We start from the raw sequence: 27042 nt of genomic DNA on the forward strand, positions 1-27042 counted from the left end.
CTTTCTAGATACAATGTTGGTGATTTGGTAAGGGAGCCACCTAATTGTGCTTTAAATAAACTTTTTATTCTAAAATAATTTTAGATTTACAGAAAAGAAATTACCCTTCATCCAGTTTCTCTTAATGTTAACATCTTACATTAGCATGGTACATTTGCAAAATGTACATTATTATTAAACAAATTCAGACTTCACTTAGATTTCACTAGTTCTTCCATTATCCTTTTTCTGTTCCAAGCTTCAATCCAGGATACTACATTGCATTTAAGTCCTCAGGTCTCCTTAGTCTCCTCTGGTCTGTAACAATTTCTCTGCCTTTGCAGCTTGAAAGCAGTAAATATATGAGTGTAGCTGTGTTCCAATAAAATTGCATTTATAGACACTAAAAGGTGAATTTCTTATAATTTTCTCATGTCATAGAATATTCTTTTGATCTTTTTTCAACCTTTTTTAAATGCAAAAACCATTCTTAGCTCATGGGCAGTAGGAAAACAGGCAGCAGGTTGGTTTTGGTTTACCGACACTTTCTCTGGAGTAATTTCTAAGATAGGCATGGGCTTGGTTAAAAAAAAAAATCCCTGAATGCAACTTATGCTTGTTTCTTACAACTAACATTGGACTTGTTCCCACAAAAAAACAACTCAAATTTCACAGAACTAACTTGTTAAATAGTTGAAGAATAGGTTAAATAGTTGAAGAACAGGGAATGAAGGTTGGGGACTAGAATTAGGCAGTTGGTCAGATGGGTAAGGGCTGGTGTGTTACCCTAGAAAGGAGAAGTTCTCTAAGCATCTCCATTCCTCCTCATCTTGTTCCATTTAGGGCAGGATAAGGGCAAAGAAGGATTGGAGAGGATATTAGCTAATTAATAATATAAAAATAACCTAGTGTAGAAAAGCAGAAAGACAGAATTACACTTGCCTGGGAAAACGGATAAGCTCTCCCAAGGAGAGCACAGAAGAGAGCAAATTTATCCCATTATTTATACACTGGGCTTGTAATAACACAATTACAACAGCAAACTCTCTTCCCCTTCCTTTTGTGTTCTACTATGCTCCTCTCACCGTCCACTGTCTCAATAATACCTCTGGCTATCCTCAATGCCTCTATGCCACTATGGCAACTTACTCAGGCCTGCCATCTTCCAGCAATCTAGCCTCACATCTCTTCAAGGCAGACTGCAAATAGGCAGCAGCTATTCTACTCTGTAGATTCAAAAAATAAAATAGAGAAAAAAACAATGCCCTCAATATCATGCTGTAAATAGTGAAATATCTAAGAATGAAAATATGGTTTCCTTAACTTCTAGTCCTTTAGGTGAGATGCTACTAAAGAGCAAGATAAATACTTTTCACTATTCAATCTCCTTACTGTAAATCACAAGACTTTATACAAACCATGGCTAGTCAGATGAGATTACAGAGTGTAACAAATGAATATCCTAAAGACTAGTAATCTTCAGACAAATTCTCTCCATTACCAGCAGAGCCTTCACAACATATGTCAAATAAAAATGATCAATTAATAAAAGAATTTGTCACTCCCAAAAATACAAATCAAAATTGGTTACAGTGGCTAGTATTTCATCTGTGTGTTTAAAGAAATTCAGAATAATAGAGATAGATAATTAAGGAAAAAGTTTCTCAATTTTTTTCTATTTATCAAAGGCATAAAATAGGAAGTAATTGATTTTTCAGTAAAATTTTATCCACTTTACAATATGAGAAATATATTAACAGCAAAAATTACTTTTAAAAGTCAGATAAAAGATATTTAGCTCAAAATTAGTTTTAAGAGTTTAGGTCATATTTTTGCAAATGTCTACTTTATTGGCAATAAAGCCACTATAAGTCACTTGTAGAATTAGGCAGGCTAGAATACTTAAAAATATAACGTTTTATGACAAAAGTACATATTTTCATTTCTAAATTACAAAATTTATAACAAGAACATATTTTAAGTATTTTTTAAATTTACCTTTTGTTCCTGCAAAAACTGGTCTGCTAACTTTTTAATATTTTCTTCATGCTGTGCTCTTAATTCCTTGATCTGTTGTCCACACTGAAAACTAAATTACAAAGTCATTCTTTTAGGCTATCTTATCTTGGAATGAATTCTCAAAGTTGTCTAGAAGTCGACATACAATCATGAAGATAAAGCATTTAGTTAGCAGGAGAGTGGGTATGGAAGGACAAAGAGTACACGTAAAAATAGCTCACAGTCAAATTCTTAAAATATCTGAAACTTTAATACTGATAAAGCTAATTAAAAAAACAGAAATTAAAAAGATGAAAACTTCTTTTTATAACTTGCATTTATGAAGAAACAATTGTCAAAGTCAACTTCAATCACAGAACAGAAAAACACTACAGAAGAGAAAACTGTGAGACTAATATATAGTAGTAAATGAGAAAAGTTAAAATTTGAGAGTTGATAAGGAGTGGCTGCAGATGATTCATCTAAAAATTAAACACAATAGTTAAACGTTAAACACAATAATAAAAGTCTAAATCATAATAAGAGCGAGACGGAAGAAACTAATAAAGAAGACAGAATGGAGCCATCAAGAGAAAATGTAGAGGAGCAAAACAGATAAAGACTGTGAATTTCCATTGGACAAGCAGTCAAAGGATACAAATAGAGCATTCATGCAAAAAAGAACAGTTAATAAATATATGGAAAAATGTCAACCTTCACCATCAAAAATGCAAATTAAACTTCCTATATGTATATATGGTACTATCTTATTCCTATAATAGCAAAATTAAGTTAGAATTGGGGCCGGCCCAGTGGCCTAGTGATTAAGTATGTGCTCTGCTTCAGTGGCCCACAGTTTGTGGGTTTGGATCCCAGGCATGGACCTACACACCACTCATCAAGCCATACTGTGGCAGTGTCCCATATACAAAACGGAGAAAGGCTGGCACAGATGTTAGCTCAGTGACAATCTTCCTTAAGCAAAAAGAGGAAGATTGGCATCAGATGTTGGCTCAGAGTTAATCTTCCTCACACACACAAAAAATTGTTAGAGTTATAAAAGCCAACGTTGGGGGGCTATGGGGAAACATTTACCTTATAAATTACTACAATCATTTTAGAAAGCAATCTTTCATACATGTGACAAGAGCAACAAAACCAATAAAACATTCTGTCTCAGGAATTCTGTATTTAAGAATATATACCAGTGAAATAACATAAGAAGGGAAAAATCCTTTTTGGATAAGGATTTTTATAGATGGTAGGCATAATAGTGAGAAAAGGAAAACTCCTACAATCGTCCAGCAATTGGGAGAGATTACACAAGTTCTGCTACATTAATGTGCTGGAATAATATATTACCTCTAAATATGTTAAATCTTTAAACCTATAGATATATGAAAAACTATTGAATATTGTTAGATTAAAATACATATAACTAAGTAGATGCATATTGATAATCTACAAGAGTAAGAAGTCAGAAATGGATAAACAGTGCTTTAAAATATGGCAAATCTTTCTAATTTTTGGTGCACAGACCTAAAAAATACCTTTTGATGTAAAATTGATTAAAGATATAATAAAGGTTTTCAAAGAGAGATTGCTAGGAAGGCCCTTAAGAGGTTCCCTGACCTTATCACCACCTGAGTGTAGAATAGTAAGCCAGGGGACTGAAGTGCAGAGCACGGGAAGCAGCTGGCACTCAGTCTCTCAGCTATTCTGGGGACATCTCCCAGTGCTTGATTCATCTTCTGGATGCCCCTCAAAAAGAACCATGGAACCTTCTTTCAACTTTTGCCAGCTCTAATTCAATAAAACTCAGGCTTTGCAAGATTTTCTGTCTCACGATGAACTCTACTACATAGGTAGATTCAACATGCCTTGTAAGAGGGATTTTCATGGTGTTTAACACATCAAAATAAGAGAGAATGGATTTCAAAGAGGTATAAAAACACAACAGAAAAGGAATTTAAAGACCTAAGAAAACAAAAGAAGAGAAGAAAAGAAAAACAGAAGCCAGAAAGAAAAATTAAGTGTCCAAAAGTTGGACAAATATTCCAGACTCATAAATATTCGTTGCATGTAGCATCTTACCTCTCATATTCTAACCTCTTCACAAGATAAGTATTGTTTTTCCTATAGTCCTGAAGCTGGTCTTCCTGTCGAAGAAACTCCTGACGAAGCTCAGCAAGTTGCTCTGTCCACACAAGGTAAAATCAAAGGAACAAAGTTTACTCACTCTAATGCTTCCTACTGAGAAGTTATGGGATTTTAAAAATTATATACACTTCTCAATTTCTTTACTCATACTCTCAAGGAGTTAAATTATATAATTAGTACCTCATTTAAGTGCTTTTTATAACACATGCATGAGCACTAAAATTTATTTTTAAAACAAAATGCCTCAGTGGCTTTCACATCAGAAATATTTAACAATTACACATCCTTTCACAGTATGTAGACATATACTAAACTGTGGAGATAGTACCAAAAAAACCCCTGCCTATCTCTTTAAACTTATCTGTTTTATAAAAGTAGGGGGAAAAAATCCTATTTTCTAGATATGTTGACTATGGGTACAGAATTCAAGGCTTCTTTTTCATTTAAATCACATTTGACTTCCAACTTAAGTGCCAATCACTTTAGATCACATTTCTAGTTCTGCTACTGATGCTAGGTCCACATACACCAAGATTCCATTCAAAGCTCATAATTTCTGGACTAGGGCTGAAAGTTTTAGTTTTAACAAATAACATGAAATTCCAAGCCAGATAATAAATTAAAAGCTAGGCCAGATGCTCTTTTGTGAACATTTAATCCATAATCAATATGGCCCCACATTTTCTAGAATTGCTCCTGCTTCATCTGATCCTACCAATAAAAGAAATGCAGGCAGAGAGAGTAAATATCAGTTTCTTGGATTGCCATGTGTCTTCTTTATTTTGAACTCAAAGATACTCTGTCTAGTGTGGCTGCTGCAGGTCACCATAGCAGGATTCTCAGAGTAACTTAACATGAGATCAGGTCCAAGGCTGATTGTGCAGGATGTTCTGTCTCTGACCGTAACACCAGGGCATGTTATAGAAAGGCATGGCTATACTCTCTCAATTTAATTTCCAAAGATTAGCGATATAGTTAAGAAAGGGTTGCCTAGGACCAGCTCTTAAAGCAAAAAACTATCTACTTCTACACATTTTTATTTCAAATTTTCTTTCAGTAACAGGCATAAAAATAAGGTGAGCTACTAAAAATAAATCAGTGTATACTCGAATGTTAATTCATTACCTCAGGGATTAAAAACCAACTCATTCCTTTTATTTCCAAGAAAATATTATCTACCCTTAAGTTTTTTTAAGGGTCTCACTGTGTACTAAATTTCATTAAATCCAGTATTAATTTCAATGAAAAGAGTCAAATCTGGATTTTATAATCAGCTTGTCAATAAGTTTGTTTCAATAGAAATGGTTTCCAAGGTGCAAAAGTCACATTAATGAAATTCAACCGTAAGAGTGCAAGTTCCAGTAACTGCAGTAAAACCAAAAGTTATACAATTATGAGTTCAAATCAAAGCCTTTTTCTCTGTTGAAGAGTATCATACAAATTTCAAAACATCTCAAGATCTACTTCAACCCATACAGTACAATAAAGATTTTTACTCAATAACATAGGCTGTCATTTTCTTTTGACATATACTAGCGGAAGCGACAGGATTTCTTATTCAATTGATCTATTACTATTTAATAAGAAATATACTTTAACGACAAGCAGAATTATTTATAAAAATTGCAAGCTGGAAGGAGCACTGACAGGGTGGCATTTTCTGTGTCATCCTAATACACTCCTGTAAGTCAAAAAGAGTATAAAATGGACACAAACGCAACAAAAATAAATGTGGTCACCCAGGAATCAAATTTCTAAGAGAAAGTCAAAGCTGCTCTAAATCATAGATATTAAAAAGTTAATAATTTCCATTTTAAGATTACAACACACAAATAACACTTCCTAATGGTTTTGCTAGGTGAAGAGCCAAATTCCAATAAATTGCAAAGCCAGCTCAGGTTGGCTTCTTCAAGAAGATGACAAAAATACATTAATTAATTCCATCTAAAGAGGTTCAAAATGGTTATAGAAAAAAGACATATTTATGAAATTAAAGATCATGTATTACCCACGTATATAAACTTAAGAGTCACTGCACGCAAAGTTTTATGATACACAGCGTTGTAATCAAAAGGTGGGAGGAAGAAGAGGGGTAGCCGTCAGACCCCAAACTCCAAAGACCAGCAACGGTGTGAAGTAATGTAAGCAGAGCATAAAGCTTGCTCTCCTTACCTATTATTTTCCATAAAAGTTTTAGTTATCTCCTATCACTTCATCTAAGTGAAAAAAAAAATAGATATATATATATATATACACATACATGCCTGTGTGTGTGTATCCAGGTTTCTTCCTGGTTTCTTTTAGGCTTCCTTCTGTTCTAGGTTTCTTTCTGTTCCCAGGGTATCTAAAACATTAAGCTTGGAGGACCTGTCCAAAGCATCCCTAGACCTGAATGAATTATTTTAGCAGATTAGACAATGTACACAGGGATCATTCCTTACCCTTTTCCCTAGAAATTTGATGGCCTCTGAAGCTACAGCTCAATTTTCTTTGAGAACTCTTTCAACAATATTTCATTACGTGAACCATCTGTCTACAGCACAAGACTAAGAGGCAGACTTCATATTTTAACTTGCATTTATTATATATAAAGCAACATTAAAAATTGTTTTATACTACCTTCAGAAAAAAGGATAGATGTTTTGCTATCAGAGGAGCTTTGTTCAGAAAATTTTATTTCATTTAGCTAACTTACTATTTCTTAACTTTTGAGGATTTTAGACATATAGTGACCTTTCTTTATATTTAGTGTGTATTTAATTTTCTTACCCTTTAAATGATGTATGTCTGCCATCTGATATGATATGTTGTTCTGCAGTTTAACCTGAAAAAAAAAATTAAGTTTTCATTTTACTAAAGAATACATAGTTTTGCTCATATTTACTTTTTTTTGCTCATATTCATTTTGAGGCTTGATCATAAATACAAAAGAAAAATCTTGAATTAGCTATGTATAACCTACCTCTTTCCAAAAAGAATTAGAGATAATTTCTGATTTTTTAATACTTATTTTAAATTTGCAGAAGAATATTCATTTTACTTAGTATACAGTATAACAACTTTCGAAAGTTTTAAAGTTTGAGTTGAATATTGATTAACGATGTTTTTTCAAAATCTTACCAGAAAAGACCTCTTACTAACTCTACATTAAGAATTGTTTGAATCAATTAATGTCAAATCAAAAGTAATTAATGCTTATCAAGCTTCCATATGATGACAGATACTACACAGGACTCATTGCTGTGGTCACTGTCCTCTCGGAGCCAGTATACAAGAACACCAGGAACTTAAAACTATACTCAAGTATAACTCAAATTAAGACTTACCACTTAATTTAGAAATGAAAACAAAGCCTTGGATAACCAGAATGCCATACACCAAGAACCACTGTGTCTCAGTTCTTGCTTAAACAGGTTTCATCTAATTGTAAAACGCAATTAAAGTATCATTACAAATGAAGTCTCTTGTCAACCTCAAGAGTAACTTTATGTTGAAAGGAATAGTCAGATTCATACTGATGAGAAGCAGTACCATAAGTGATAAAACAATGATGAGAAATACCACTTTAATCTCTAAAGAACATTTTTAAAACTTTTTATTTTGAAATAATTATAGATTCACGGGAAATTGCAAAGATAGCACAGAGAAGTTCCCATGTACCCTTCACACGATTTCCTCCAATGGGTACATCTTACATAACTATAGTAGAACATCAAAACCAGGAAACTGACATTGGTACAATCTGCATATATAGTTCCATGCCATTTTATCATATGTATAGATTTAAGCACCATCAGAATCAAGCTACAAAACTATTCTATCATCACAAAAATCTCCTTCATGGTATCCTTTATAGTCAAACCTATCTCCCTTTCCCCCCACTATCCCTAACCCCTGGTAACCATTAAATTGTTCTCCATCTCTGCAATTTTGTCATTTCAAGAATGTTATATAAATGGAATCATATAGTATGTGACCTTTTGAGATTTTTTTTTTCACTCAGTATGATGCATACATAGTTGTTGCATGCAACAATAGTTTATTCCTCTTTATTTCTGAGAAGTATTCCAGGAGATAAATGCACTAGTTTGTTTAAGCATTCAATTACTGTAGAACATTTTGGTTGTTTCTAGTTTTTGGCTATTACAAATACAGCACTTGAGATTAAGAGGTATCAGCATGAGACACGTATGACGACCCCACCAAAGTACTGTTTGGCTAAAGCATATGAAACAGGGGAAAGAAGAGTGGGAAAGGAAGTTGGAAAAAGAAGACCATGGAAGGCCCTTAAGCCCCAGGTAGAGTCTATTCTTCAAACTGAGAGCCAGTGACTTTCAAATTTCAAATGAAAGTATATCCATAAACAAATAACAGATGAAAGCAGACCTGCTCTAGTTGAAGCAGGAGTGGGAGTCTAGGGGTCCCTCTTTCTTTTCCCCTAGAGCCCTGGGGACTTTGAAGAATGAAGTTTAAAATATAATGCTGATAATCAGTCATAAAAAGGAAGGAAGTACACTGATACATGCTACAATATGGATAAGCTTGAAAACATTATAAATGATAAATGAAAGAAGTCAGTCACAAAAGGACAAATATTGTAATGAGTCTACTTATATGAAATGTACAGATTAGGCAAATCCATAAAGACAAAAAGTAAATTAGTAGTTTCCAAGGTCTGGAGGGAGGAAGGAATAAAAAGTGACTTCTTAATGGGCAGAGTTTCTTTTTGGGGTGAGGAAAATGTTCTTGAATTACATAGTGGTGATGGTTGCACAACACTGTGAATATACTAAAAACCACTGAATTGTACACTTTAGGGTGAATTTTGTAGTATATAAATTATATCCCAACTTTTTTAATGCAAAAAAATAAAAATGTTGAGGGTACTATGGGGCACCATTCAGGAAACAGGCTAAAACAATGGACAAACACTTGGCACTCAAGGAGTTGATTATTTAGGAGAGGCAGTCAAGTAAATAGGCAATTACAATATAGTAAAATAAATGGTATTATTGGGTTCTACAGACATGACAGGAGAACTTAGTGGAAGTACTTAAATCCATTTCTAGGGGATCAAGGGGAGGATTCTGGAGATGATGATGATAACTGAAATAAGTCCAGAAGGAAGAGTACTGTTTAGTTAGGTGAAATTAGGGAGAGGGTAAGGAGGAAAGACATTCAAGGCATGTGTCAAAAGTTAGAAGTGAAAAACACTGCATATTACAGAAACTGCAAGCAGTTCTAACAGCTGGAACAGAGAGTTAGGGGGAAGTGATAAGAAACAGGGCTAGAAAGGTTAGCAAGGTCCATATTATGAAGGGTCTTGCCAAGTAATGTGGATACATTCTGTAGGCTTTGGACAAGCTTTAAAGGACTTGAAGTAAAGTAGTGAAATCCAATTTGCAATTTAGAAAAGTCAATCTGGCTTCAGCATGATGAGTGGACCAAGAGACCAGGCTAGATAGAAGTAAGAGAGCAGGAGACTGCTGTTGTATTTCAGGTAACAGAAAACGTTGGTCTAAGCCAGGGCTGGGCAAACTATGACCTGTGAGCCAAAGCCAGCCTGCTGCCTGTTTTTGTAGGGATGGCAAGCTAGGGAGTTTTTACTTTTATTTATTTATTTTTGGGGGGTCAAAGTCTATATTTCACCTTTATTATTTTTTCATTTATTTTTACTTTTTCTTGAGATTATGATAGTTTACAACCCTGTGAAATTTCAGTTGTACATTATTGTTTGTCAGTCGTGTTGTAGGTACATCACTTTACCCTTTGTGCCCACACCCTACCATCCCTTTCCCCTGGTAACCACTAATCTGTTCTCTTTGTCTACATGTTTAACTTTCACATATGAGTGGAGTCATACAGAGACTGTCTTTCTCTATCTGGCTTATTTCACTTAACATAATTCCCTCAAGGTCCATCCATGTTGTTGTGAATGGGACAATTTTATCCTTTTTGATGGCTGAGCAGTATTCCATTGTGTATATACACCATATTTTCTTTATCCAATCATCAGTTGATGGGCACTTAGGTTGCTTCCAACGTCTTGGCTATTGTAAATAATGCTGCAATGAACATAGGGATGCATGGGACTTTTGAAATTGCTGATTTCAAGTTCTTTGGATAGATACCCAGTAGTGGGATGGCTGGGTCATACAGTATTTCTATTTTTACTTTTTTGAGAAATCTCCGTACTCTTCTCCATGGTGCCTGCACCAGTTTGCATTCCCACTAACAGGGTATGAGGGTTCCTTTTTGTCCACAACCTCTCCAACATTTGTTACTTTTTGTTTTGGTTATTTTTGCCATTCTAACGGGTGTAAGGTGATATCTTAGTGTAGTTTTGATTTGCATTTCCCTGATGATCAATGATGATGAGCATCTTTTCATGTGCCTATTGGCCATCCGTATATCTTCTTTGGAGAAATGTCTGTTCATGTCTCCTGCCCACTTTTTGATTGGGTTGTTTAATTTTTTGTTGTTGAGTTGTGTGAGTTCTTTATATATTATGGATATTAAGCCTTTGTCAGATGTATGACTTGCAAATATTTTTTCCCAATTGGTGGTTTGTTTTTTTGTTTCAATCCTGTTTTCCCTGGCTTTGAAGAACCTCTTTAGTCTGATGAAGTCCCATTTGTTTATTCTTTCTATTGTTTCCCTTGTCTGAGAAGACATGGTGTCCGAAAAGATCCTTTTAATACTGATGTCAAAGAGTGTACTGCCTATATTTTCTTCTAGAAGCCTTATGGTTTAAGGTCTTAGCTTTAGGTCTTTGATCCATTTTGAGTTTATTTTGGTGAATGGTGAAAAAGAATGGTCAATTTTCATTCTTTTACGTGTGGCTGTCCAGTTTTCCCAGCACCATTTGTTGAAGAGACTTTCTTTTCTCCATTGTATGCCCTCAGCTCTTTTGTCGAAGATTAGCTGTCCATAGATGTGTGGTTTTATTTCTGGGCTTTCAATTCTGTTCCATTGATCTGTGCACCTGTTTTTGTACCAGTACCACACTGTTTTGATTACTGTAGCTTTGTAGTATGTTTTGAAGTCAGGGATTGTGATGCCTACAGCTTTGTTCTTTTTTCTCAGGATTGCTTTAGCGATTTCGGGTCTTTTGTTGCCCCATATGAATGGGAGTTTTATATTTTTAAGTGGTTGGGGGTAAAAAGAGTAACATTTTGTGAATTATATGAAATTCAAATTTCACTGTCTATAAATATAGTAGTATGGGAAAACAGCCCACACACATTCTTTTACATATTGTGTATGGCTGCTTTTGAGCTACAGTGATTGCGACAAAGACCGTATGGCCTGCAAAACCTGAAGTATTTACTATCTGGCCCTTTATAGAAAAAGTTTGCTGACCCCTGGTCTAAACTAACAGAATGAGAACAGAGAGGTAAATATATGTGAGAGATTAAATTAAAGAGGAAGAATGAACAGTTTTATTGATTGATTAGATACAAGGGTAAAAAAAGAAAATCAGGATGATTTCTAAAGTAGGGGGACTAGATGAGTCAGGTTGCAATACTCCATAATAGGGAAACACAGACTTGGGGTGGGAAGAAGTGGGAAGATGACTTTTTCAGATTTAGACCTGTTGAATTTGAGGCACTTGTGACATACTCAAGAAGAGATCTTCAGTAGGTAGTTGGATATGTGGGTCTGGAGCTTAGGCATTGATGATGTGAGAGTCATTAGCATACAAATGGTAATTAAAGACACAGGAATGAAATCACTGATGGAAAGCTGCAGAGGCAGCAGGAAAAACTGACACCATCAACTATGTGATCAGTTGATCACTAATAACAGCTCTCAAATAACTTTTATTTTTATAATTGCAGTACCATTGGTTTATAACATCTAATAACTTCTAATTAGCCTATGTTTACTTTCTTTCCCACTTCTTTTATTTTCATGATCCAATTTCTTTTGTATTTTTTCCCCTTCAGAGAACATAATCTTTTTTCTTGTTTTTGACAAGTTTGCATTATTTTGTTTTTTTAATCTATTTTTATGATGCTATTCCAGCTTCTCTATAGTCTTTATTTTAAACTTGCTTTTGAAATTACTAGACAGATGCTGTCCTTGAATACTAGGCTAGGAGGAACCTCAGCTTCCCTGGACTGTCTCTTTTATTCCTTATACACTTAAAAAAAGTTTTAATGGAGGAGGGAAAATTCAATCTACAGATTAAAAAAAAATACTTAGTAAAGGATTATATGGGCAGTACTGCTTTATTCTTATTGCTTTAATTTTCTCTTCAATCTTCTTTATTGAGAATGGAGACACTGATCCTAATGCTCACATATAAAGACTTCACGTTTCAAGGGCTGCTCTAGAACAATATATTTTACATGGTATTAAAGAGAAAATCACAGCTTGTCTAAACAAAAGCCTTTTCTTAATACAAGCAGAATGAATTTATTTCCCATCCCATTCCTTTGTCATGTAAGGGTTTTTCAGTTAGCTTCTCAGACCCCCTTTATGGCATACTGTTCCCATAGCATTTCATGTTCTCATTATTCCTGTCAATCTCTCCAGTAGGATTCTCACAAAACTCTTATATTCAGTGTTTACTATCACTATCAGCAAGTATCAGTTCCCAATTTCTCTCACTTCCTATGAACACTAGTTTCACTGTGCTAGTTATCTCACCTTCCTTATGCCTTTGAACAGAGATGCCAAGGATCTGTTCAAAGACCTCACAGAGCCCAGCTGGTAGATCATTAAACCCAGAAATTATCTTTCCTCTACAGCAATTTTATTATGTTGCTCACTTTTAGAATTTAGATGTCTGCTACTAAATTATCTGTTGTTCTTTTTGACACTGCAATATTACAGGCATCTGATCCTTCTTCTCTCCACATACATACTCCATTCCCAAAATTCTTACCTAGCTCCTAAAATGGTTTGTTTAAGACTTCTAACATTCAATGTTGTCTTTGTAAGGAAATCTGAAAGTATTTTTAACTACCATGACACTCCCTTGTATGACTGCAAAATCTAAGAATGTAAAGCAATGATTTAATTTTGACTTTAATCTTATGTCTTCTATCATCTTAAGTCTGTTTATAAAGACTTCTCCCATTTAGTTTCTGATTTTTAATATTTGCTCCAACTTCGTTTTTCTTTCCTTTTACGCTTTTCAATGATCATTTGTGCACACAGATGGGTCTCTTTAGCTCTTTTTTTTTTTTTAAGATTGGCACCTGAGCTAACTGTTGCCAACCTTTTTTTTCCTTCTTCTTTCCCACAAAGCCACCCCAGTACATAGTTGAATATTCTAGTTGTGAGTGTCTCTAATTGTGCTATGTGGGACACCGCCTCAGCACAGCCTAATTAATGAGCGGTGCCATGTCAGTGACCAGGATCCGAACCAGTGAAACCCCGGGCGGCCAAAGCATAGTGAGCAAACATAACCACTCGGCCACCGGGCCAGCCCCTCTTTAGCTATTTAAATCCTTTGGTTTTAACCCTTCCTCTGAAAGTGAAATGGGCAAAGAGTTAGCCATTGATGATTAAGTAGCTAGGAACTAAAGGTTTTTTTCCTTTTTGCAATTACTGATTATAGCTTTTAGCTATTTAACCCACCCATTGTTAACTGTGCTGTTTAGGCAATATGCTATCTGACTCCCAGTAGGTTCCTATAGATAACATCTCCCTGGAGCCTGGGTCACCATGGTAATGGGTGTTTGAGCTGTTTTTCAGGAATTAGAACACCTTTGTCTACTCCAGGCTGGTTGAGACCACCAACTCATCAACTGGGCCCATGTAGATGTCCAACAGGCAACCTTTTGGTGTCAAGAGGCTAAAAATTGCACCCTCAGATTATGCTAACACCACCTCAGATCATGAAAAGGCATGAAGTCTGACTACGTTTGTGCACATCATCAACTACCTCAACTCTCCTCACCTGCAATCACCTATCTCCACATCTCAGACCACCTTGCCCCCCATCCCATAAATATCCCTGAGTCCCTATTTTTGGGAAGCTGACTTGAGACTCATGCTCTCGCTTCCTCACATGGCTGCCTTGTGATTAAACTCTCTCTCTGCTGCAATCTCGTCATCTCAGTGTTCAGCTTTCTGAGCAGCAGGCAAAAACGACCCTGGTGCAGTAACAAAAGCCTTCACTTCTTTTAAACTCCCACCATCTCATCACCTTCAAAAGGAGGCTTGGCTTCCCTTCTGATTATTCCTTCTCATAGTTCTAATTCCCTTGTGTTCTAACAAGAACGTGTTTATCTTTTAAATGATTCTGCCAAAATTTCCCAGTTTTTTTCTTCTTCTTCTTCTCCCCAAAGCCCCCAAGTACATAGTTGTATATTCTAGTTGTAGGTCCCTCTGGTTGTCTATGTGGGATGCCGCCTCAGCATGGCCTGATGAGCAGTACCATGTCTGTGCCCAGGATCCGAACTGGCAAAATCCTGGGCCAACAAAGCAGAACTCACAAACTTAACCACTCGGCCACAGGGCCAGCCCCAAAACTCCCCAGTTTTTGAGAAATTAATTTGAGTTCTTACCACTGCATGGTTGGAAAAAAGATATTTCACTTTGCCACTGATGGGGCTCAGGCCCAGCAGCCGCAAAATAAGCCACAGGCAGAGAGACATTCTTACGGCCAGAGATACAGAATTCAGGGCCAAGAAGGCTATGTGAACAAATTGCTTAGTTTCTTCACTAATTAGTACCCAAGCCTAAGCTTCTTTGTCTTATCGGTTCTTTACAAATGTATTGTTTCTTTGTCTAAAAGGTATAAAAGCTGCCTGCTTCGGTCACTTCTTTGAATTTTCATATTTCTATGAGCTCCCATACATACAAAATTAAATTTGTTTTCTCCTGTTCATCTGTCTTGTATCAATTTAACTATCAGGCCAGCCAAAGAACCTGGAAGGGGAGAGGAAAAAGTTTTTCCTCCCCACCACCACATATACTTTCTATTGAACTGGCAATGCTATAGGAGTACTTTCCTTTTTTCTAAGTATATTCCAGACAGGTAACAGTACATAAACTCTAAGAAGTATTACTTAATCCTGATTTTATAAAGGGATTCTCATTGCCTCGCTTCATAGGTCCCTTTTTGGTTACTTTCAGACTTTTCCCAAAATATCCTTATTTACAATATGCAAGAAAGATACCAAATAATTATTTTCCCTTTCAAATTTCTTTGGGGATGAGAGAGATAGGTGTGTGTAGATAGACAGATAGATAGATAGATAGATAGACCCACATACATTCACAAACACAGCCCCCATCCCCTTGCCTAAATTACATCTATGGTCAGACAGACTCCAACCCAAATCCTTCAAAAATCCAGAATACTCAAAACATCTTGCCTGGCTCTAGAGTCTACCGGGAAGGGCCTCACATGCAGTCATTTCAAAAACAAAACTTTTTTTTTCACATGCAGTCCTATTTCCAATAAGAATGTCACCTTATTTCTTTTCTACCTGCAACATTTACCAGAAATGAGAATTCCATGAGAACAGGAACAATGTTTCCCATTCATCCCTGTGTGTCCATCATCTGGCATACTGCCTGACACCAATAAACATTCAATAAATGTTTGCTGAATGACTCCCTAGACTTTTATGTTCCACACTCTTTGTACTGCATGCTCTCCTACCTTAAGTTGTACTTTTTTCATATTTGTATAATTTTAATTACTCTTCAAGATTTGTTCTGAACTCCCTCACTTATTTCCCCCGTTATCAACTTCATTGCCTTAGGCTTTACTTTACCTCTTCCCTTCTGTAATACTTGTTTCTCTGGGATTGAGTCTATCTTTAATAGGCAGATTATCCATGCTCACTTTGGCCTTTTTGATATTAATCTCTTAAAACATGCTTACTATCCTTCCTGCGATCTCCTTTTTTTCTCTCTTCTGACGCCTATGTTATCTCTTTTTTTCAGTAAGAATTATCTTCTCCTGATATTTTCCTATAGCACTTCTTGCTCATCCCATTATTCATCTGTTTTCCTCTAATCTTTCTTCCTCTAATATCTAAAACTTAATCTTTATATTTCTATCACCTCTTTCTGAAGCTCTTTTAATGCTTTCCCCATCCCACATGGCTACTCTGAATTAATTTTGGCAGCTGTTACCAGCTCAGTTGCTCTGCTTCTCTTTTCATTCTGGGACCTTGAAAATGGCTCAACTGTGCATGCTTCACTTTCATTATGACCTGTTCTTGGGCAATCAACACAACTATGACCATTGATCCCAAATGTTATATACAATCAGCTTTTTACAGATGTCATTTCTGGCTCCTGTTTCTCCACATCAGAAACATTTTTCCTGATTATATCTCATACTCAAATGATTTCTAGAGACAATTGTCTCCTATAACTTAACTGTCAAACCTCAGATTGATGCTCAGAATCACCCGGGGAGCTTTAAGAAATACATATTCTTGCCTTTCCCACCCTACTTGAGTGTGATTCAGCAGTCTGAGGATGGGCCCAGGAATCTTTTTTTTATAAGTTGAAGGGATTCTGATAAGCAGCCAGGTTTAGCGATTACTCATCTATAGTATGTCTTTGGCAGGCACCTATACCAGCTGGATCTAATCTCTTTTTTTGATATACTCTCAGAAGAATATGCAGGTTTGAAGTTCAGAAAGTTTAAATTTCAAGAATCTGACATCCTACATCAGGTTCATGTTAGAATGAATTAAAAATCAAGGCCTTTGGCAGTCATTAGTGTTGACAAATATTTCTAGTCTTCATCCCAAGCACTTGGTAGGACTGCCCCTCCCCATACCTTTGAAGTTGGGGTGAGAGTAGGGCAATGAAATGTTAGCAAAATGGCACAAACTGCTTCCAGGCATAAAGAATTATAGGGAGCACAATTCACCACTCTCTCATTCTACCATAGCAACCAATGTTTCAGATGGTGGCTGCTAGACTGAGGAAGATAGAGAGCAGCGCCTCCAGCTGACCCACAGGAGGCATGTCGAGTGAATGATAAATTCTAAGTCACATACGGGGGTACAGGTGGAGGACTATGAAAGGGAAGGAAAGAATGAAAGGTAGGTAGGGAAAGTAAAGCACACTTGGAAAGCATGAGAGCAAGAGTCTCCTCCCCATCTGCCACATCCAGCCCATAAATAAAGCATTTCCACTTGCATGTCTCACTAATCCTTGAAACTTGAAATGTAAAAAAATCAGAATAGTTTCTCCACATATTAGCAGCCCTTCTCAACTTCCTCATTATCTTCATCATCATCCTTTTGGTTCTCCTGCCCCTTCTCTCTTCTCATCCTACCCACCAGCCCGTTAGTACCTGCAACTGCATGCATTCACACTCCACAGAAGCTATTACCAACTCTTGCCAATTCTTCTTTTGCAATTTCTCTCAGATCTGACCCTTAACTCTTTTTATGTTCATGGCAACCACCTTGATCTACATGGACTATTCTCATCTGGCTGCACTAGAATATAAGCTCCATAAGAGAGGAGATCTTATTTATTTGTCACCGCTGTATTCCCCAGCACACTGCAGGTAATCAACATTATTATTGAATACATAAATGAGGAAATATAATCTATCACTAGTCTTTTTCCACTTTTATCCATTTCCAAACAGTAGTGAGAAACATCTTGGCAAAAACTTGTTTTCCATCAAGTCTTTCTTCTAGTCATGATCCAACAGTAGAATACTATTGCCCATAGTATAGAATCTAAAACTCTTCTACCAAGTATTTAATGCCTTACATAAGGTGGGCATCACTTTCTCTATCAGGTTATCAGAAATTGTCTAGTTTTAACATTGTCAACCAGTTTTGACCATCTCTAATACACTGCTCTTTCCTATATCTGCTCATCATCAGCAAACAGAGTATCCTGCCCTTTTCTTTTCACTGCTACAGACTACACTGTGTCCTTTAAAATCAAAATCAAAACTGAAATTGATTCTACAGTAGCATGAAGTTAATTTCTACAGATAAAATTTCATTACATTCACTGTCCCCCATTCTTCCAACATGCTCCCAATTTTTTACGCTATTAGGCCCTAGTCACACCTTCCACTTTCAGGTCTCCTCTAATTTAGTCATGTCCCAGATACCTCCTGCCAATACTACCCACCATTGCTGCCAAATCCTGTTTTAGGTCTTAAAGAACATTTAATTTCTTCCTATTTTAATTTATTCAGCATGTATTTATTGAGTATCAATTTTGTTCAAGTCACTGTTCTAAGCACTGGGATACAGCAAATCACAAAAACAGACAAAAAGCCCTGCTCTCCTTGGGGGTGTGGGGGAGTAGCATACAATAAACAAAAGAAGCCATACCATAGATTAGAAACTGATAAGTGCTGTGGAGAAAATACATTAGACATGGAGAAGAGGGGGAAGGCCTCAACAAGAAGGTGTCATTTGGACACAGACTTTTAAGAGTAAGAATTACCATGCAGTTATCTGGGGGAAGGGTATACAGCCAGTGCAAAAGTCCTAACGTAGGAGAATGACTGATATTTCAAGGAGCATCAAACAGGCCAGTGTGATGTGAATGAAGTGAGCAACAAGGAGGCTAGTAAGAGATGAGGTCAGAGAACTGCAAGGGGAGCAGATGATATACAGCCTATGGGCCACTGTAAAGACTTGGGCTTTTTCTGCAATTGAGACAGAAGCCATTGGAGCCTCTTGAGCAGATAAGGAACATGATATAATTGACATTTTAACAAAATGCTATGTTGAAAATGGATTGAAATAGGAGTAAGCACAGAAGAAAGGAAGCCAGTTAAACTATCACCAATAATCTAGGCAAGAGATGACAGTAATTTAGACTGGGATGATAGTAATGGAGGTAGGGAGAAGTGTTTGGATTCTGGATATATTTTGAAGCTAAGCCAACAGGATTTGCTGATAAATTGGATGAGAGGACGAGAAAAAAACAGACAGGAATGACTCCAAAGTTTCTGGCCTGAGCAACTGAAAGTAAAGAGTTGCCATTAACTGAGTTGAGGAAAACAGTGAGTAGAACTTTTGGGTGGGGGAAAGATCAGGGACTTGGCTTTGGACAGGTTAAGTCCAAAACCATTTTTGCCATTAAAGAGGAGATGGTGAGTAGGAAGTTCGATATCAAGCCTGGAACTCAAGGGAACAGTCTGGGCAAGAGATATAAATTTGAAAATCACCATTGTATTGATGGTATTTAAAGAGGTAGCAGGAAGTTCTCCAAGGCACTGAGTGAAGATAAAGAAGAGGCCTAAAGACTAAGCCTTGGGGCATTCCATTTGAGGAGAAACCAGAAAAGGAAAATGAGAAGGAATGGCTACTGAGGTAGGAGGCAAACTAGATTTCCTAAAAGTCAAAATGAAGTACGTGTTTCAAGGAGGAGGAGGGAGTAATTAATGGCATCAAATCCTGCTCATAGGTGAAGTAAGATAGTGACTGAGAATAGACCACCGGATTTAACAATACTGAAATCACTGGTACCTTGAAAAGGACACTTGGTGGTGTGTCAAGAGCAAAAGCCTGACTAGAGTGAATTTAAGGTAATGTGTTTAAGCTGTTCCCAGCATAGCCTACCAGAGAAACTAACTTTCAACAATAATTCCACCTAGCAGAAGACCAAAATAGGGTTTCAGCTCACTTTCTGTGAAAGTTACCTCAGCCAATCATACCCATTACTTTCAAATAAAAAACTTGATCGTATAGTTAGCCCTTAGTCTTCTGATACCAATTTTCCCAAAAGTAATTGTACTAGAAAGCTCACTCCCATTCACAGCACCTAGAGTGAGTATATGTCTGAGACTTTCTAAAGTAAAGGACATAAACCCTTTCCAACTCCTGGCTGAAAAATATTTTTTTCTTATTTGAGAACAAACTTTCATGTAAAAATGTTTACAGTGGCACAAAATTAAATCATGTTTAATTGCATATATAGAATTCCCTTCATTAATAGAACATAATTCTATTAAATTGGAATACTGAACAAAGGTAAGGAAAGACTGTGATTATGTAGAGGCCCAATAGCACAGTACTTAAAAGAACAGGCTCTAAGGTTAAATTGCTTGGGTCTGAATGCTTAATCCATGACTTATTAGCTCTATCACCTTGGATGTACTGCTTAACTTCTCTGTGCTTTAGTTTCCTCATCTGTAAAATGAGAATATTATCTGCCTCACATGGTTATAAAAAGGACTACATCTGAGATAAACAATGTGTTTACAATAGTACCTGGGACATAGCAACTGCTTAATAAATGTTAGCTATTATTTTTATGTAAAAGAGTAGAATGTCTTCTATACTGTCCCCAGTACCTAGCATGGCAGTCACCAAAATGTAACCTTTTTGGCTAAAACAGTACACTGGAGATCTCACAGAATTTGCCAAAGTATTACTCTATTCCCAAATTCCTTATTGATACCCTAGAGCTCATTATCCTGTAAGTAAGTACATTTTGAGTTATTTTCTCCTAAATGTTTCTGCTGAAGCTTCAATTTTTTCCCTAATGCATACTTAATGATCTTTCTGTGGTTTATTCCTTTCATGAGTGTTATCTGTATAATGTGAACTTTTTCTAAATCATTCATTAAAAATGTTAAATATAACAGTCTCAAAACTGATCTCCATCTGATTCTTCATCTGACAAAGTAACCGTGGTATAGTGGAAATACTAAGGATTAGAAATCTGAAGACCTAAGTTTTAGCCCAACATCAGGTACTAGAAATCAGAGGCAAATGACTTTCAAAAGCTTTAGTTTTCGGAGGAGTGACGTCAGCATCATGGTGGAGTGAGTTCTCCCAGCAATCTCTACCCTCCACCATACAACAAAAAAGATATTCATACTCCAACAGAGGACATCCACACAACACAAAAGACATCTGAGAGACCCAAGCAGCCACACATTGGAGGGGGGAGAGGCCGGAACCCCCTCGGAGGGTGTGGGATGGGGCAAGAGAAAACATCACTCCCTCCTCAAAAGACTGCAACCTGGGACTGCATGTAGGCTCCAAAAGGGAAGGAAGTGGGGAGGGTACATTCATTTGTGGGAACATCAAAGATCCTCGAGGTGCCTCACAGCCTAGGGGAAAGCCCCTACTAGGGTGAAAGCTAACACAGGGGTGACCTTATCAACCAAACACCCCAGGAGAGTAGAGAGCAAGAGCAGAGCGAGTAAGCCTGCAAGAGCATGAAGAAGAAAATGCCCCAACCCCCCACTCGCCCAGGGCTGGCTCCAGCGCCTGAGATCTCAGCAGAACACAGAGGGCTCAGAAAACACGGTTCTTGACCGCCCACCCCACCCGGTGGCGATAGGTGATAAGTGTGACCAAATAATACCAGGATGGGAAAGAGCAAAGCCATGCCCTCTAGCAGTATCAAAAATTCTATTAAATCTCCAGACCATAGAGAAAATGACAAGTACCCAGAAATAAGTCCTGAAGATACAGAAATATGTAATCTAAATGACAGAGAATTCAAAATAGCTATCATCAAAAAACTCCATGAATTAAAAGAGAACGTAGAGAAACAAAGCAATGAGTTTGGGAGCTACTTCACAAGATAGAATGAAACTATAAAGACAAATCAATCAGAAATATTGGAGATGAAAGACACAATGGAAGACATAAAATATGGATTTCCTGAATGCTCAAGCATACATCACAGAGGAGCAAATCAGCATAATCGAGGATAGACATATTGAAATGCTCCAGGTAGAGGAGAAGAGAGAACTAAGACTAAAAAGAAATGAAGAAAGTCTCCGAGAAATACCTGACTCAATTAGGAAATGCAACATAAAAATTATAGGTATTTCAGAGGCAGAAGAGAAGGAGAATGGAGCAGAAAGCTTGTTCAAAGAAATAATAGCAGAGAAGTTCCCAAACCTAGGGAAGGAGATGGAAATCCATGTGGAAGAAGCTGCCAGATCTCCTAAATATGTCAACGTAAAAAGACCTACTGCAAGGCATATAGTAGTGAACTGGCAAAAGTGAATGACAAAAAAAAAAAAAAAAAATACCAAAGGCAGCAAGGCAGAAGAAAATAACCTACAAAGGAACCCCTATCAGGCTTTCAGTGGATTTCTCTGCAGAAACTTAACAGGCTATGAGAGACAGGAATGACATATTCAAATCTCTGAAGGACGAAAACTTTCAGCCAAGAATACTCTATCCATTGACAATATCCTTCAGATATGATGGAGAAATAAAAACTACACCAGACAAACAAAAGCTAAGGGAGTTCACAGCCACAAGACACTCCTTAAAGAAATCCTCAAGAAGGCCCTCAAACCTGAAAAAAAAAAGGGAGAAAGGGGTTACAAAGCACGGAGTAAGGAGATAAATAGGTAGACAAAATCAGAAAATTATAGCTGTATATCAGAACAGGTTAGCAAATACTGAAGTATAGCATTAAAGATAAAGGGAAGGAAAACACCAAAACAAAGATAATCTTGTCATTTTAACCACAAACTCACAAGACAAGATGGAATTAGATGTGAGAAAAACAACTTAGGAGGGAAGAGGAAAGGGACTGAATCAGTTTAGTCTAAGGAAATAAGAGGCCGTCAGAAAATGGACTATCTTATCTATGAGATTTTGAATACAAACCTTATGGTAACCACTAAACAAAAAAGCAGAACAGAGACAAAAATAATAAATAAGGAGAAAACAAAGAAACACAACATAAAAAACTACATAACTCAATTGGTAGACAAAAACACACAGGATGAGAAACAAAGGAAATGCAGGAGAACTGGAAAAACGAGTGATAAAATGGCAGCATTAAGCCCTCATATATGGATAATCACTCTAACCGTAAATGGTCTGAATTCTCCAATAAAAAGATACAGAGTGGCAAGATGGATTAAAGAACAAGACCCAACAATATGCTGCCTCCAGGAAATATATCTCAGCTCCAATGACAAACACAGGCTCAGACTGAAGGGATGGAAGATGACACTCCAAGCTAATGGCAAACAAAAGAAAGCAGGGGTTGCCATACTTATATCAGACACAGTAGACTTCAAGATAAAACAGGTGAAGAGAGACAAAGAAGGGCAGTGTATAATGATAAAAGGAACATTCCACCGAGAAGACAAAACACTTATAAATATCTATGCACCCAACACAGGAGCACCAAAGTACATAAGGCAACTATTAACAAACCTAAAAGGAGATATTAATAACAACACAATAATAGTAGGGGACCTCAACACTCCACTAACATCAAGGAATAGATCATCCAGACATAAAATCAACAAGGAAACAGTAGAATTAAATGAAAAGCTAAACCAGTTGGACTTAATGGACATATAGAACACTCTATCTAAAAACAGCAGAATACACATTCTTCTCAAGTGTATATGGTACATTCTCAAGGATAGACCATACACTAGGAAACAAGGCAAGCCTCAAGAAATTTAAGAAGATTCAAATAATAATAAGCATCTTTTCCAATCACAATGCTATGAAGCTAGAAATTAATTATGAGAAAAAGGCTGAGAAAAGGACAAAGATGTGGAGACTAAACAACAGCTATTGAACAAGCAATGGATCATTGAAGAAATTAAATGAGAAATCAAAAAATATCTGGAGACTAACGAAAAAGAAAACATACCATACCAACTCATATGGGATACAGCAAAAGCAATCCTAAGAAAGAAATTCATCGCAATACAGGCTCCTTTAAGAAACAAGAAAAATTCCAAATAAGCAATCTCAAACTACACCTAACTGAATTAGAAAAAGAAGAACAAACAAAGCCCAAAGTCAGCAGAAGGAGAGAAATAATAAAAATCAGAGCAGAAATAAATGCAATTGAAACAAAAAAGACAGAAGAAAGGATCAATGAAACAAAGAGCTGGTTCTTTGAGAAGATAAACAAAATTGACAAACTCCTAGCCAGACTTACAAAGAAAAACAGAGAAAGCTCAGATAAATAAAATTAGAAATCAAAGAGGAGAAATAACAATGGATATCACAGAAAAATACAAAGGATTACAAGAGAATACTACGAAAAGCTATATGCCAGCAAAATGGACAATCTAGAAGAAATGGATAAATTCTTAGACTCTTACAACATCCCAAAGCTGTATCAAGAAGAAATAGATAATCTAAATAGACCAATCACAAGTAAAGAGATTGAAACAGTAATCAAAAGCATCCCAAAAAATAAAAGCCCAGGACCAGATGGCTTCCCAGGAGAACTCTACCAAACTTTCAGCGAGGATCTAATACCCATCCTTCTCAAGCTATTCCAAAAACTCAGGGAAGATGGAATGCTTCCTAACACATTCTATGAGGCCAACATTACTCTGAAACCAAAGCCTGACAAGGAGAACACAAAAAAGGAAAACTACAGGCCAATATTGCTGATAAACATAGACACAAAAATCTTCAACAAAATATTGGCAACTCGAATCCAGCAATACATCAGAAAGATCATACATCACGATCAAGCAGGATTTATGCCAGGGACAGAGGGATGGTTCAACATCTGCAAATCAATGTAAATACACCACATTAAAATGAGGAATAAAAACCACATGATCATCTCAATAGATGCAGAGGAAGCATTTGACAAGATCCAACAGCCATTTTGATAAAAACCCTTAAATAAATGGGGATAGAAGGAAGTTACCTCAACACAATAAAGGCCATATAAGACAAACCCATAGCCAACATCATACTCAATGGGGAAAAACTGAATGCCATCCCTCTGAGAACAGGAACAAGACAAGGATGCCCACTAGCACCACTCTTATTCCACACAGTACTGGAGGTTTTGGCCAGAGCAATTAGGCAAGAGAAAGGAATAAAAGGAATACAAATAGGGAGTGAAGAAGTGAAACTATCGCTGTTTGCAGATAACATGATCTTAATATCTGGAAAACCCTAAAGAATTCATCAGAAAACTATTAGAAATAATTAACAACTACAGTAAAGGTGCAGGGTACAAAATTAACTTACAAAGATCAGTTGCATTTCTATACTCTACTAACGAACTTACAGAAAGAGAACTCAAGAATACAATTCCATTTACAAATGCAACAGAAAGAATAAAATATCTAGGAATAAATTTAACCAAGGAGGTGAAGGACTTATACAATGAAAACTATAAGACATTATTGAAAGAAATAGATGATGACATAAAGAGATGGAAAGAGCTTCCATGCTCTTGGATTGGAAGAATAAACATAGTTAAAATGTCCATAATACCCAAAGCAATCTATAGATTCAATGCAATCCCAAACAGAATCCCATTGATATTCTTCATGGAACCAGAACAAAGAATCCTAAAATTCATATGGGGCAACCAATGACTGCGAATTGCTGAAGCAATCCTGAGAAAAAAGAACAAAGCTGGAGGCATCACAATCCCTGACTTCAAAATGTACTACCAAGCCATACTAGTCAAAACAGCATGGTACTGCTACAAAAACAGACAAACAGATCAAAGGAACAGAAATAAAACCACACATCTATGGACAGCTAACCTTCGACACAGGTGACAAGAACATACAATGGAGAAAAGATAGTCTCTTTAATAAAGGGTGTTGGGAAATCTGGACAACTACTTGCAAAAGAAAGAAAGTAGACCATTATCTCATGCCATACACAAAAATAAACTCAAAATGGATCAAAGACGTGAAGATAAGTCCTGAAACTATAAAACTCTTGCAAGATAACATAGGTAGTACACTCTTTGACAGTGAAGTTAAAAGGATCTTTTCAAATGCCATGTCTTCTCAGACAAGGGAAACAAAAGAACAAATAAACAAGTGGGACTTCATCAGACTAAAGAGCTTCTGCAAGGCAAAAGAAACTAGGATCAAAACAAAAAAACAACCCACCAATTGGGAGAAAATATTTGCAAATCATACATCCGACAAGAGGTTAATCTCCATAATATATAAGGAACTCACACACCTGAACAAAAAACCAAACAACCTGATCAAAAAATGGGCAGAGGATATGAACAGACCTTTTTCCAGAGGATATACAGATAGCCAAGAAACACATGAAAAGATGTTCAACATCACTAATCATCAGGGAAATGCAAATCAAAACTACACTAAGATACCACCTAACATCCATTAAAATGGCTATAATCACAAAGACTAAAAATAACAAATGTTGGAGAAGACATGGAGAAAAGGGAACTCTCATACATTGCTCATGGGAATGCAAACTGTTGCAGCCACTATGGAAAACAGTATGGAGATTCCTCAAAAAACTAAAAGTAGAAATACTCTATGACCCAGCTATGCCACTACTGAGTATCTACCCAAACAAGTTGAAATCAACAATCCAAAGTAACCTATGCACCCCTATGTTCATTGCAGCACTATTCACAATAGCCAAGACATAGAAACAATCCAAGTGCCTATCGACTGATGAATGGATAAAGAAGATGTGGTATATATACACAATGGAATACCACTCGGCCATAAAAAAAAAGACAAAATCATCCCATTTGCAACAACATGGATGGACCTAGAGCAAATTATGCTAAGCAAAATAAGCCAGACTGAGAAAGACAAACACCATATGATTTCACTCATAATGTGGAATATAAACAAACACATGGACAAAGAAAACAGTTCAGTGGTTACCAGGGGAAGGCAGGTGGAGGGTGGGCAAAGGGGGTGAAGGGGAGCACTTATATGGTGATGGACAAGAAATAATGTACAACTGAAATTTCACAATGATGTAAACTACTATGAACTCCATAACAAAAATGAAAAGAAGAAAATAAATAAAGCAGTAATGCAATGAGGAAAAGAAAAAAGCTTTAGTTTTCTCATCTATAAAATGGGAATTGTGGGGCCGGCCCGGTGGCCAAGTGGTTAGGTTTACGCACTCCACTTCAGTGGCCCAGGGTTTCGCAGGTTCAGATCCTGGGCGTGGACCTAGTACCGCTCATCAAGCCATGCTGAGGTGCCATGCCACATAG

The 27042-nt window shown here is 36.6% G+C and overlaps 1 protein-coding gene across 2 annotated transcripts in view; it reads right to left on the reverse strand.

Moving 5' to 3' along the window:
• Positions 1 to 27042, reverse strand: part of GOLM2 (golgi membrane protein 2) — a 100194-nt gene that overhangs the window by 54232 nt on the left and 18920 nt on the right. For both annotated transcript variants that reach the window (XM_014847084.3, XM_014847085.3), the window contains exons 2-4: positions 6907 to 6961; positions 4072 to 4174; positions 1978 to 2068 (exon numbers count right to left, since the gene is read on the reverse strand). In XM_014847084.3, coding sequence (XP_014702570.1) covers positions 1978 to 2068; positions 4072 to 4174; positions 6907 to 6961 — 249 coding nt within the window. The remainder of the gene's footprint in view (positions 1 to 1977; positions 2069 to 4071; positions 4175 to 6906; positions 6962 to 27042) is intronic.

Source organism: Equus asinus, chromosome 2 (assembly GCF_041296235.1).
Source record: "Equus asinus isolate D_3611 breed Donkey chromosome 2, EquAss-T2T_v2, whole genome shotgun sequence".
In the NCBI taxonomy this organism is placed as follows: domain Eukaryota; kingdom Metazoa; phylum Chordata; class Mammalia; order Perissodactyla; family Equidae; genus Equus; species Equus asinus.